Source organism: Pelodiscus sinensis, chromosome 2, assembly GCF_049634645.1.
Source record: "Pelodiscus sinensis isolate JC-2024 chromosome 2, ASM4963464v1, whole genome shotgun sequence".
Lineage (NCBI taxonomy): Eukaryota > Metazoa > Chordata > Testudines > Trionychidae > Pelodiscus > Pelodiscus sinensis.
The window spans coordinates 35,930,861-35,944,810 of NC_134712.1; the positions used below are offsets into that span (position 1 = coordinate 35,930,861).

At 40.6% G+C, this 13,950-nt stretch overlaps 1 protein-coding gene across 4 annotated transcripts in view; it reads left to right on the forward strand.

The window, feature by feature from the left end:
- Positions 1-13,950, forward strand: part of RGS22 (regulator of G protein signaling 22) — a 111,836-nt gene that overhangs the window by 29,375 nt on the left and 68,511 nt on the right. For all 4 annotated transcript variants that reach the window (XR_012901293.1, XM_025184322.2, XM_025184323.2 and 1 more), the window contains 5 exons: positions 523-608; positions 2,203-2,368; positions 3,061-3,229; positions 5,290-5,373; positions 9,382-10,078. Coding sequence is in view for 3 of the 4 variants with exons in the window: in XM_025184322.2 (XP_025040107.1) it covers positions 523-608; positions 2,203-2,368; positions 3,061-3,229; positions 5,290-5,373; positions 9,382-10,078 (1,202 nt within the window). In the remaining variant the exon portion in view is untranslated. The remainder of the gene's footprint in view (positions 1-522; positions 609-2,202; positions 2,369-3,060; positions 3,230-5,289; positions 5,374-9,381; positions 10,079-13,950) is intronic.

Sequence of the window (13,950 nt, forward strand, 5' to 3'; positions counted from 1 at the left end):
CAGGCACCAGGCTCCTTCACCAGCTTCAATCTATTTTCCCTGCAGGGCAGGGCTAATTAGGTGCTCTTGCAGCAGCACCCTGCCACAGTATGCAATTTCAAGCAAGACCATAATCAGACTCTCCACTGTTATAGGAAGGTAAAAGAATTCACTTGTTTGAGTAGACTATGTTTGAGGAAAGTTGTTTACTTTGCTAGCATTACTGCAAGGTAATTGGTCAATTAACATTACCAACTAATAGTCCTTTAGCACCTTAGAGACTAACAAATAAATATATATAGTATCATGAGCTTTCATGGGCAAAACCTACTTATGTGGGTTTCGTGGGTTTTGCCCACTAAAGCTCACAATACTATATATATTTTTGTTAGTCTCTAAAGTGCTACAGGACTATTGATTGTTTTTAAAGTTACAGACTAACATGGCTACCCCTCTGAGACTATCAATTAACGATGTGGCAAGTAAAACCTGATAAAATGAAGGAAGCATTAACAGATATTTGATGTTTTTTTGTTTTAATAGTGTCTTGAGCGAGAACAGGGAATTCAGTGGATTAAGCAAGAAAGACTCCCAGCCTTTCTAAAAAGTGATTGTTACTTTGAATACAGGTACCTGTATTGCCCTTTCTAATGTCATATCAAGTTTTAAATTTGTTAATTTATCTCCTCTATTTAATTTGTCATGACATAACTTTTTCCAAGTTTTCTCAAACCCTTTGTCCCATATAACCCACATAATTTTAGTGACTTGGATAAATTAAAGTCAGGCTGATGCCTTTTCTCCATTTCCTGTTGATTCCAATTTCTCTTGCCCCTAAAATGACAAGATTAAAATCAAAGCTATTCTAGAGTTAGGGTAATGCTGCTATGTCTGTTTGTGCTATGCACTGGATCAGGATAGACATAAGCATAATGGTTCATTCTGGCCTTAGAATCTATGATTCTATTGAGTTGTATCTAAGTGCTAGAAATGAATTTTAAAAAATAGTGCAATCTGTCTGGAAGGGACTGCCACTTCTCCATCTTTGTTTTTATCACTCGTTGCTACATTTGGAAATGTAGCTAGATTTTCCTTGGCCAAGGGTCTTTGAGGAATGCTACGGCAAAATGGTGCCTCTTGCAGCATGACCTGGTGTACTTATTGTACAGCTATTCCTGACCTCCTTTGAGAGGACAGTCCCGAGACCTGGAACTTTACAATGGGAAGGCTCTTCCTCCAGATCCTTAAAGTTCATGTCTGAGTTCTGTTGGTTGTAGAGTGCAGGATGTTCACAGCTGTATTGGTGAGTCCCTGAAAGAGTGGCTGCCTGGCTTACCACGTCCATTTTTTATTGTGAAAATTGACCAGTTCTTTGGGTATGGATTGCTGCATACAAATATTTTGATGTTTGCAAGTAACTGTAATAATATTCAATATACTGAAGATGATGTATTACAGTGGAGAGAAAATGGTACAAAGGCATTCTAGAGAAATGTTATATTTTCCCTTTAGGCAAGAAATGAACCATTATTGTTGAACCATTTTCTTCATTAAACAAAACAAAATTATATAAAATGAACTCTAATCATGTACTTAATTCCCACTGAAGTTAGTGTTTAAAACTAAGCATAACACCAACAGGTGGAACCAAACGTGGGAACTCTGGAGCTTAGCATTAGCCTGAACTAAAAGCTAGCTGGCTCTCAGCTAAGGTGTAGAGTAGATTCATTATTCTCTCTACGTGGTCTCAGTGCTACTAGATGGGACAGTACACCACACCCAGAAGGTGTGTATGTTACATAAGCACACGATTAAATACCTTCCTGAATCAGGGCAAAAGTGAGCACAGATGAAAGAGGGTGAATCTGACCCAGAACACCAGTTCTGAACAATCCTTCCTTCTCCACCATCTCTGGTGAAGTTTGGATTTGGATTTGGATTCAGATATAACTGCAGGCTCAACCCTAATGTATACCATACTTAGATTTTGAAGGGATTCTTCTCTGGCTCTGTGAGCTGTTGAATGGTTATCATTCTTCACATATGTAAATATGGTAAAGGGGGCAAAATAGAAGATAAGTAGAACAGGAATTTCTACTTCTGAATTGATTTGAGAATAATAATGTTTCTTACTCTCAGTTGTGAAGATAAATCAAATGAATGTCTTGATGAATGCTTAACCTGAACTACTTGTCTCCTAATCTTTTTTTTTTTTAACTGTAGGTTAGCTAAACTGCTTTCGCAAGTAGAATGGAGCAGAACTGGTATTAACTTCATTGTAGATACAACATATTATCCCTGGATTATGAAAAGAGAGAGAACACCTCCTTTCCCTGAGGAAAATGAAGAGGATTTAATTATGAGAAAGTTTTATGTCTCACTTGGTCAGGTAAAACCAGCACAATATACAGGCAATGGCAGCATTTTTGTGCGGGATTGAGCACACTGGGATAAGACCCTTTGTCCTAATTTAATCTGTCTGTCTCTCCACCTTGCATCTTTTTCCAGCATTTGGTATCCTATGTTACTATGACATTTTATAAGCTTTCACTCACTTTCCAGTGAAGAACACAATAATCAGAAACGTATAGGCCCATTTATCACAACACTTCTAGTGTTCTCTACATGGAGAGCGAGCCCTGTTGTTCCCACTCCATCCCCTGGCCTCTCTGGATAGTCTTTTCCTTCAGATTTCTGCTTAGCCCAGAATACTGCTCTCAAATTTATTCTCCCTTGGGATAGAATATCCACAAGCAGCCCTCTTTCCAGAAAGCTGTATTTCACTGCTGGCTGGCTTCCCAAACTCCAGTCATACCACTATGACCTCTTTGGAGAGACCTCCCTCCAGTCTCTTTCTGGCCTTGGTCTTAAACTCCTCCCCTTGATTCAAGGGCCATGCTTTAATCCTGGAACTATTTCTACATTCATTATGAACCATCATTTTAATGAAACCAATGTGACAAGAGAGCACATGATAACCACAGACAATAAGATCTCTGATCTCAGAAGCCCTGCACGAATAGATGGAAGTGAATTATTTTATAAACTATTGTAACTATTGTATCATATTGCTTTTCATAGGCTACAGTTACTCAGACAAAAGACTGGTTTACACTAGCCAAAAAAAGTCAGCAAACAACAACTACAGATACAGTTACTCATCCTTTAGTTTCCTCTCAAATTCAAGGAGCACAGTATTCTTCTATACACGCACAGGGAGCTGTTGCATCCAACTACAATGTCAGCCAAAGTAAGTAATAATTAATGGCCAGCCATGTCATTTATAACAAATATGATAAGATTGAAATCAAAGCTATTCAAGAGTTAGGGCAATGCTGCCATATCTACCTGTAATTGTCCTGTGGCCTATAGTATTGTACTAGGAACTTGGGTGTGGAATAGAAAAGGTGTATTTCCTCGACTCCACAATGGTAAATGCTGCTTATTGTAAGAGCATCTCTACTTTGCTATGCAGAACAGGGGGAAGCAAAATGGATCAGAAATGCCTCAACACATGGGGAAGTGTTGGAACTGTATCTCTCCCCTATTCTGTGAGAGTACAGAAGCTACTGCATTTGAGACTTGCCTCCTCATGGCCATGTGGCTCCAGAGCAGGGATGGGGTGGTATGGTAGTAACTCCTCGGAACATTATTGCTCGGGAAACCTATCTTTGTAAAATGCTTCTGACTCCTTCATCAATCATTAATGTCTGCAGATTGCACTGATATGTAAGTTTTGACTTAATCATTACTTTATGCAGAGCTGCAAGCAGCCAGGTCAAAACTGTACAGCTCTTGCCGGATCTGTATTGCTCTGGGCTGGGACTGGAACCAGCAGGTGGTCCACTCTGCTGTTACATTTTTCTGCTCAGAGTATAGCAGACTCTAATGTTAGGGGAACCATTACATGTTTTTGCATGATCTAAATTTACAAGAACTTTAACCACAACACTTCAGTGAATGCTTTAGCAATGCACCCCCCTACCAAACACATTCACTTCCTTCTTTGTGAGGGTTGCTAATTACTGTCATATAGACAGTCTTTCTCCTTGCCTATCACCTCAGTTGTCCTAGTAATCAGTGAGTTTTCACCCTATGGTTCTATTAGCTCTTCTGCTAAAGAGCTTTGTCTTCTAGAGTGAAGCTCTGTTTTTCATTTCCATCTGGCTACTACTCTTTCATGAGAAATCTGCTGCTCCTCCAATCCAAAAGGCATTATGCATGCACAGTGCATCCCTTCTTTAACCTCACGGATTGGGGGGCAGAGTCAAGGAATGGACAAGGGTGAGTTTTGGTTGCAGCATAGTTACCTCACTGGGACAGCCTTGGAATCTGATCAGATAGCTGTGTTAGCCAAACAGGATGAGGAAAATCTAACCTAACAGCCAGAGTCAGAGCTGTTGTAAGTCATTGGGAGCCAAAGCCAAGGGTAAAAGTGGGATGCAGGAACTGGGTACCAGAGCCAAGGGTCAAACAGGAGTCCATAGACAGGAGCCAGAGCTGAGGGTCAAACTAGAGGTCAGGAACTGGAGCAAGCAGGGTATCAGGCAAAGGCAAACTCAAGATAGGAACTGGTGGAGTGATAAGCATGAGCATTGAGAAGTCAGTGAGCTGCTGCTGGCTTAGGAGCCATTTGGCTGGCATGTGCGGGCAATCAGGTTGTGTGGCTAATCAGACAGCCTGCTGCAGACGAGCTGTACTGATGAGGCTGCCTAGAGACTAGCTCTGCTGCAGACTGGGTTCCTAACACACTACTCTAGTTGGAATTAATGCTCCTGGGGAGTAGGCCTATGGTCTTGCCATACGATTTTTGTCATTCATGATATTTTTAATCTATTACTTGATAAAATAATATTTGAATTATTCTTTCAGCAATGTAGATTAGGAATTTGACTAAACTAGATTAGATTCAGTATTATAAAAATTGGTAGATTTTAAATATTTTAATTGGAAAATAATGTAAGATATGTAAGAAAATAATGTAAGGATGGCCCATATAAATTCCTATTGTAGAGCAGACCAGTGAGCCATTCCATTCAGCATTCTGCCTATGACATTGATTAGATCATTCACTGGAAGTTACAAAAAATACTGTAGTGGGAAAATATAGAATAACTTGTCCCTCCTAACCTCTGACTAGTAATGGATGTCATACGCACAAAAACATAAACATTTATCTTTTGTTTTGCGGAATGGTTACAGGAATATGGGTGAGATTTAGTTAACTCAAATTTAAAAAACAAACTAAAACGCAGATGCTGTATAGCAATGGTAAAATTATGACATCGTTTTGTCTTGCTTTTCATTTAGATTTCATTCCTTCTCAAGGCACATATGGTTTTTCTGCTCAGTCTTACAAGGCCAATTTAAAGAGCAGTAGCAGCAGTAATCTAGGTAAGCAATATTTATAGATAAGTGGCTTCAGGGGGTAGCCGAGTTAGTCTGTACCGAAAAAAACAACAAATAGTCTGGTAGCACTTTATAGAATAACAAAACATGTAGATGGTATCATAAGCTTTCATGGGCACAGCCCACTTCTTCAGATGACCAGAGTTTTGAGTTCAGGATGTGAAGACCCAAAATAAATAGGAGAGAAGAGGGGTGGGAGACAGGGAGCAGAGGGTATAGAAAATTCAGGAAGAGAGAGGGAGTCAGTAAGTATCTGAAGACTTTGATTCTTATCTGTTCTGTTTTAACTGCCCAATATTCAGATTCTGATTCCCTCTCTCTTCCTGAATTTTCTATACCCTCTGCTCCCTGTCTCCCAACCCTCTCCTTTTTTTCCTCCCCCCCACTTATCTCCTATTTATTTGGGTCTCTACATCCTAAACTCAAAACTCTGGTCATCTGAAGAAGTGGGCCATGCCCATGAAAGCTCATGATACTATCTACATGTTTTGTTAGTCTATAAAGTGCTACCAGACCGTTTGTTGTTTCTATAGATAAGTGGTCACTTTTGTCAGCTACCATCTGGACTGGAAAAATCCTATTGCCCAGTAACCTGTGATAAACAGAAGGAATCTGGGCAAGTATCAGGTTTTCTTCTCAGCAGATAAGAACAACAGGGGAGGCTGGAGGCCAGTTTAATAACATGAGGCACAGCTGCACTGATCTGTCTATCAAAGGGGAATGACTAAAGGAGATGCACGGGAGTGGAGCAAAGAAAAATTAGCTATGTTTGTGGTAGTGGGAATCAGAGGGGCACTTATTATTTATCTAAACACCTTATTAAGGAAACATTTGCAAACAGAACTGATTCCTTTTTGGGTTACAGATGTGAACTGTAAGAACTCAAATGTGAATTTGCAGAACTATTATCTGCAGTTTCCAACCTATCATTTAAATTGTCTTCTATAACAGATGATTGGAAGATAGTTAATAAGATGCCCGTTTTTTAAAATGGCTCCAGAGATGATCCCAGCAATTACAGGCTAGTAAGACTGATGTCAGTCCTGACCAAACTGATTGAAATGATAGTAAAGAATAAACTTGTGAGACACATAGTTGAACATAATTTTCTGGGGAAGAGTTAACATGGTTTGGTGAAGCATGATTTCCTTTTACAAAATCTACTAGAATTCTTTAAGGGGATCAACAAGCATGTGGACAAGGATCCAGTCACTATAGTATATTTAGATTTTTAAAAAACCTTTGACAAGGTCTCTCAGTGAAGGCTCTTAGGCAAAGCGAGCTGTCATGGGATAAGAGCAAAGGTCCACTCATAGATCAGTAACTTGCTGAAAGACAGAAAACAGAGGGTAGGAATGAATGGCCAGTTTCAGAATGAAGAGAGGTAAATTGTATAGATTCCTGGGAAAATTTGCATAGAGCAGTAGTATTCAACATTTTAATAAGCTACGTCTACATTCCAGAGCTATTTTGGGATACCTCTGGTATCCCGAAATAGCTATTCCATGTCTTAAGAGCATGCCTGTTATACTGAAATGTAACGGGCTCGCTATTCCGATGTCTCTGTAAACCTCATTGCATGAGGGTTAAGGGATGTTTTGGAATAGCGCTTTATTTTCAAATTTGCCAAATTTTGAAATAAGCTATTTCGAAATTACCTCTAAATAAGCTGCAATTCGCATAGCACAAATTGCGTAGCTTATTTCGAGGTAAGGGCGCTGTGTAGATACACCCTAAATGATCTGGGAAAAGAGGATAAGCAGTGAAGTGGTAAAACTTGCAGATGATCTACAATTATTCAGAATAGTGAAATCCAAAGCAGACTGAAGAACAGCAAAGGGATTTCCCAAAACTTGGTGACTGGACAACAAATTGGCAGATGAAATTCAATGTTGATAAATGCAAAGTAATGCACATTGGAAAACATAACCCAGCTATGATGGGAGCTAAATTTGCTGTTGCCACTCAGGAAAGAGATATTGGAGTCATGAGAGTGAATGTTTTCAGAGAACTATCCATAATGTTCAGTGGCAGTAAATAAAAGCTAATAGAATGTTGGGAATCATTAAGAAAGAATAGATAATAAGACAGAGAGTCTCATATTGCCTCAATATAAATCCATTGTACGTCCACATCTTAACTACTGTGTGCAGATGTCCCATTTCTAAAAAGATATATTGGAATTGGAAAAGATTAAGAAAATGACAACAAAAATTATTAGGGGGTGTGCGACACCTTCCATATGAGCTGAAATGAATAAAGAGAGACTTTATAGCTTGGTAAATAAATGACTAAGAGCAGATATAATAGAGGTCTATAAAATCATGACTGGTGTGGAGAAAGTAAATAAGAAAATCTTATTTATTCCTTATCATAACACAAGAATTAGCTGTTACTAAATGAAATTAATAGGCAGCAGATTTAAAACAAACAAATGTCTGTAGTCCAGGACTGTTACGTATGGCAATATCTGTGTTCCAGCATGATTTTAGTTAGCCAGATGTCCACTTATCATGGGTGTGGCCAAGTCTCCCGCTGTTCCATAAAGTTTGTTTCCAGCCACCAGTCCTGGCTCGCAGTGTTCTCTTCTGCTGTTATGTAGCTCTAATGTATCCCTAAATGTCTTCTAAGAGCCCACTAAACAGTGTTGGTCATGATGCTAGACAATATTTACCTTTCATGGTTCAGCAAATTCTCTGGTTCAGCCCCGATCAAGTCCCCAGGGTGTCAGAATAGAGAGGTTCAATTTGTATTTCTTCACAGAACACCAGCAACCTATGGAACTGCTTGCCAGATGATATCGTGAATCCCAAGACTATAACAGGGTTCGAAAAAGAACTAGATACATTCATGGAGGATAAGTCCATTAAAGGTTATTAGTCAGGATGAGCAGGGATGGTACTCCTAGCCCCTGTTTGCCAGAAGCTGGGAATGGGCAACAGGGAATGGATCACTTGATGATACCTGTTCTGTTCATTCCCTCTGAGGCACCTAGCATTGGCCACTGGTTAGAAGATAGGCCACTGGGCTGAATCAACCTTTTGATGTGACCCAATATGGCCATTCTTGCGATCACAGAGTCCCAGGACCCAAGGTCCCAGGAATGTTCATTTGTTTATTTACTCTTTCTAAAAGGTGTCATTCCATTGACAAGCACCTGCCTAACGCTTTGATCAATCTGACAACAATTAAAATCAAGAAGTTAATGGCGTTTTCCAATATGACGAATTATAGACATTCCATTCCACCCTAAGTAGATAAATATCTGCCACTTATTATTCCCTGTTGCTCCTAACTACGACTGTGTCTACACTGTCACTTTCAGGGCCAAACGTTTAGTTGGTTAGAAGTGTAAAAAACCATACCCCATAAGTGACAAAAGTTTTAGCATTGAAAGGCACCAGTCTAGACAGCGCTTTGTCTCCAGGAGCCACGCTCCCAGCAATAAAGCTACCATCCCTCATTCAGGGTGGATTTTTTAATCCGCATGAGAACTCTTGCCTGGCAATAAAGCATGACTGCATTGCTCAAATTACAATGTAGCTCACACCTCAAACCACCTCACCATATGCAAGGGAGAAAAGATGGGCCCTGCAGCATGACCAGACATTTAATAGATGCTCTGGGGAGGGAGGTGCCTATGGGTTGAGATGCTAGTTGGTGGGGTGCTGGCAAGCTAGGTTGCACTGGTGGGGGATGGATGTTAGAGAATGCAGAGATCTGGTAGACAAAGGTGGGGAATGAGTTTTACAGACTCCAGGGGCTCTCACAGAGACTGTTATGGCAGAAGACCCCTCCCGTTTAAAGCAAGGTGGCTGCAGCTCAAGCAAGTCTGTTGATCCCAACTGTGCCAGTGTAGCACTTTCCATTACTGCCAACAACAAAATGCAGATATGTTCCAATTTTTATAACTTTGAAAACTTGTTGATGTTGGCCAGGAGAACAGTTCTGAATCTGAGAGAGCTTTCAATGATCTCTTCTGATTCAATGCAGGAGTGGATTCTTTGGCAATGGAATACAATCAAAGGAGTCTCCCCCTCTCACAGAAGACTGGAACAGCAAAAACTAACGATGTTAGTGGGAGATCCAAAAGTACAGAGGAAGACACTTCTGTATCCATTGCTGATACTGCTTCTCAAATTATGTTAAGAGTATACCTAGACCAGAAATGGGAGAATGCTGCTGAGGACGAAGCAAATCTGGACTATGACGATGGACAGGAAATAGCAACTTTTCAAACATTAGAAGAGTTTACATCAGCTTATATTCAGTATATAGTGAATGAATCAATCTCAAAACTGACAGGACAACAGGCAACTAAGAGCAAGACTTATATGAATTTCAGTAAACTGTCCAAAGTATTTATACATCAGTTATCAGATCAGCTTTCTGCTACTGCTGCAGACCCACTTATTTCCCAAAGTGTCTCTCCATCCAGCAGGTTAGATTCCAAAGGATATTGCATAGAACAGGAGACCGAAGAAGTGAATTCAAGTTCAAGGTCTGAAAGTGATGTCGAAGACATTCGGGCTGCCTGGTGTACCAGTCACAGAACTTATGATATTGGCAACAGAAATGAGTTTGAAAAATTTAAGAAGTTCATAAAAGGAACTTTGGGTGAAAGGTATTGGTGGTTCTGGATGGACATTGAAAGACTAAAGGTCCTAAAGGACACTAGAAGGCAGCAAAGGTATTTCCTATTGTTCTTAATGCTTATAAAGAAGGCTAGATAAATTTTATTTGAGTATTTAGAATTACCCATTCATAACAGACATGAGTGAATAATGCAGACACAATGCCACTAATTCTGATTATTTCATTAATACAAGGGTAATTCGGGAATAACTACTGAAGTTGGCTGAGTTAAATGTGTGCAAAACTAGTACGAGATCAGTATCTGGGTCAGAATTAAGGCTTTGTACAAAAGGGGTTTTTATAAAACTGAATATGAATAAATGTCTTCATGAAAACAAAACGAAAGATACTCTATAAATGTAAGATTTTAAAGTTACAAGCAGGGCATAGAGTGTGACACACTTCCCTAATAAATGTTTTATTCAACTTAGGTCACTTGTCCTAAGCCAGTAGAGACATGTTTTGACTTCTTCTGTTTAGAGACATTTGAAAACATTTTTCTAGAATGAAAACTGTTTGCTCAATGGCATGAATTGTGGCTGTTATGACTGAATATTAATATCTATTGTTTTAACATATTTAGGAAAGTTTGCGTGGGCAAAAGAGAAAGGGGATTGGCGCTTTATGTAAAAAATAGTAGTGCTCATTTCCAAGTCACAGATAATTTGAAATAATATGATCTTGAATGCTTATAGATTGGTATCCTAACTAATGAAGCCCAAGAAGTGGTATTAAATGGTATCAGCTAGAGACCACCAACTCTTACTAGGGAATGGGATTTTAAGCTCATAAACTTAAGGTCAGAAGGGACCATTGTGATCATCTAGTCTAACCTCCTTGCACATTGCAGGCCATAGAACCTCACCTACTCCTGAAATAGATCCCTATCTTCATGGTGAGTTACTGAAGTCTTCAAATCATGGTTTAAAGGTTTCAAGTTATAGAGAATTCAACATGTATTCTAGTTTAGACCTGCAAATGTCCCATGCTCCATATTGAGAAGAAAGCAAAAAATTTCCAGGGACTCATTCAGCCAGTCTGACCTGTGGGAAAATTCCTTCCTGACCCCAAATATAGTGGTCAGTTAGATGCTGAGCATGTAGGCAAGACCCACCAGGCAGATAACTGGAAAAGAATTATCTGTAATAACTCAGAACCTTCCATTTTCCCAAGAATTCTTTCCTCCTGCTTGAAATGAAGAATATGGAAAACCTTGCCCACACCAGGCCTATATCTGCCCCCACAGAATTACAGGTAGGGGTAAAATTGCTGTTCAGGAAGATTTACACCACACCCAAACCTGAACTGGCCACATGCCATAAATACCTTCCAAGGGTTTAACCATAAATCAACATCACCAGTAATGACAAGGAATCAGTACCCTCTGGCCCTGATTCTTGAGCTGCATGTGGGCTGCCCACATATTTACTAAGTTGGGCCTCTGGGGAGTCTGTTAGCTTGTACATATTATGGAAAGTGATGAACAGAACACTGCCTTCTAAATGTGCTATGGTTATTTTGGTTACCTGGTGATGCACTTTAGGCTAATGTCCTGGCTATCTTTCAGCACTTTAATCAACAATGTGTCCTAAAAAGTGCCAGACCAATATGAAGTAGTTTATCTAGATAAGTGTTTCTCAAACTTTTTGGACCCTGGTCCACCCTTCTCAATGTTACAAACTTTTCTGTGGACTACCAGCCAGCCTCCCATGATGACAAAATGCATTCACTTATCTCTAAATATCTTAAATACTAATGTATTAATATTAGGCTCCTGTAGCCTAATATGAATACATAAATATGCAGCTATCACATTTAGATCTTTTTGTATATAATATGATTGAATAATAATAATAATAGTAAAATCCCCCAGTTACATAAAACCACCACTGCTTACCTTGTTCATTCCCATCTACCATCCTAATGAGATGATGAGTGGTGCTGCTTTTGTTGAGACATCAGACTGGCTTTAAGCTGCAGAACTTAAGACTCATATCAGTCTCCACTTTCAGTTGATGTCTCTTTTTGGTTTTCAAATCTACAAGTGCTAAAAATGCAATTTTGCAGTTGCATGTTGTTGGAAATGGCAACAGGTGCTTCCGAGCTTTCTTGGTGAACCGAGGGTACTCTGACTGTATGTCGGGGTGGGCAATAATTTCTGAGGGGAGGGGTAGCACTCCAAGAATTTAGTAAGTAGTCATGGACTTCTAAGATATTAATGGAGGAGGTGTAGGGTCTAGGTTGGAGGTTGAGTGCAGAGGGGGACTTGGTGTAAAGGGCTGGTATGCAGGAGGGGATGTGGGATCTGCAAAGGTGTTTGATTCAAGAAGGGGGTTGTGACCTGGTACAGGAGACTATGGTACAGGAGAAGCTGCAGGGTCTTGGAGGGGATATGGGTGAAGGGTAGGATTCTGACCTGGAGGAGGGCAGTAGGAGGGAGTATAGGGTCTGGGAGTGGGTTTTGACCTGGGGCAGGAGTGCAGGAGGGGGTGCAGAGATTTGGGTTGTGACCATGGGTAGGGGATTGGGGTGCAAGGTCTAGGAGGGATTTGTGACTTTGAAGAGAGTGTAGGAGGGGTGCAGGGTCGGGGGGTGAGTAAGGGAGCAAGATCGCAGAAGATTTGGGTCATATGGGGTAGGGGCACAGGAGGGAGGCAGACAGTTGGGGAGAGGGAACGGCTGGAGTGCCAGAGGCAGGCTCTGGCCAGGAGAGACTTACCTGGGCAGCTCCTGGCAAGCAGCCCAGCTGGTTCCTCAGCCAGGGTCCCCGCTTTCCATGGCCCTACACTAATTGTAGAGGCCATGTGTGGCTGAGTCTAAATGCTGCGAGCCCAGAGGCGGGAAGGTTACTTTGCATGCTTTCTAACAAGCAGCTCCCATTGGCAAGAAACTGGCCAATGGGAGTTGCAAATCGTGCTGTGGGTGGGGACAGCATATAAAGCCTCTTTCCCCTTCCCTTGTTATTCTCCCCTTAGTCTTGCAGAGTTTAGAGAGATGCTTTAAGCATCCTGGGGGGGGGGGGGGGGGGAAACCATATTTTGCAGCCCTTGTTATACGTGAAGCCAAAAGTCCGTCAAACTCTTTTCTTGGAAAATCTGCTTCAGCATTCCATCTGATGCAATATCCTCAAGATTACCTACTGCTTTATGTGTAAGCTTGACACTGATCTCTTCAATGTACTCCTTGTTTCCAAAAGGATGACGAATCCACTCAAAACTTACATCTGGTTCTGGGAAATATTTTTCCAAATTGCACATGAGGAGTAAGTGCACTTTGAAGTCTTCTACAATTTTCCCATCAATTTCTTTTTCAGCTATAAGAATGAAATTGGCCAGAGTTGTAAAAGAGTCAAATCCTCTGTAATTGAGGTGGGCACACCATAGCTCCATCTTCTTGTGTAAAGCTTTTATTTTGTCCTGCACATTAAAGATTGTGATCACTCTTCTCTGCAAAGCATGATTCAGTCCATTCAGAATACTAAAAATATCAGCCAGCTCTGCTAGTTGGGCAAGCCATGAGAAGTCATGGATTCTGTCTGAGAGCTCAAAGACTTGAAAGCCACTGTCATGCTAGTAGATTTTTACCTTTTCATGTAGTTTAAAGACATAGGTGAGGCATTTTTCCCCTTCACAATCAGTGAACTTCGGTGTGAAAAAGAAGTTTTGTGTGTCCACTCCCCATCTCCTCACACAGGGCGTTAAAAATGTGTGTGTGTTTTTTAAAGGATGCCCTTTAATAAAATGTACAATTCATACTGCTTCATCCAGAATGGTTTTAGGCCTGCAGGTATCTTCCTCACAGCAAGTTGTTCCTGGTGAATGCTATGGTGTTTTGCTACCACTAATGGTGCAAGTTTTTGGACATGCGCAAGTAAGCCCTTCAACTTTCCAGTCGTTTCTGTGGTACCATTGGTGCAAATGCCAGCAC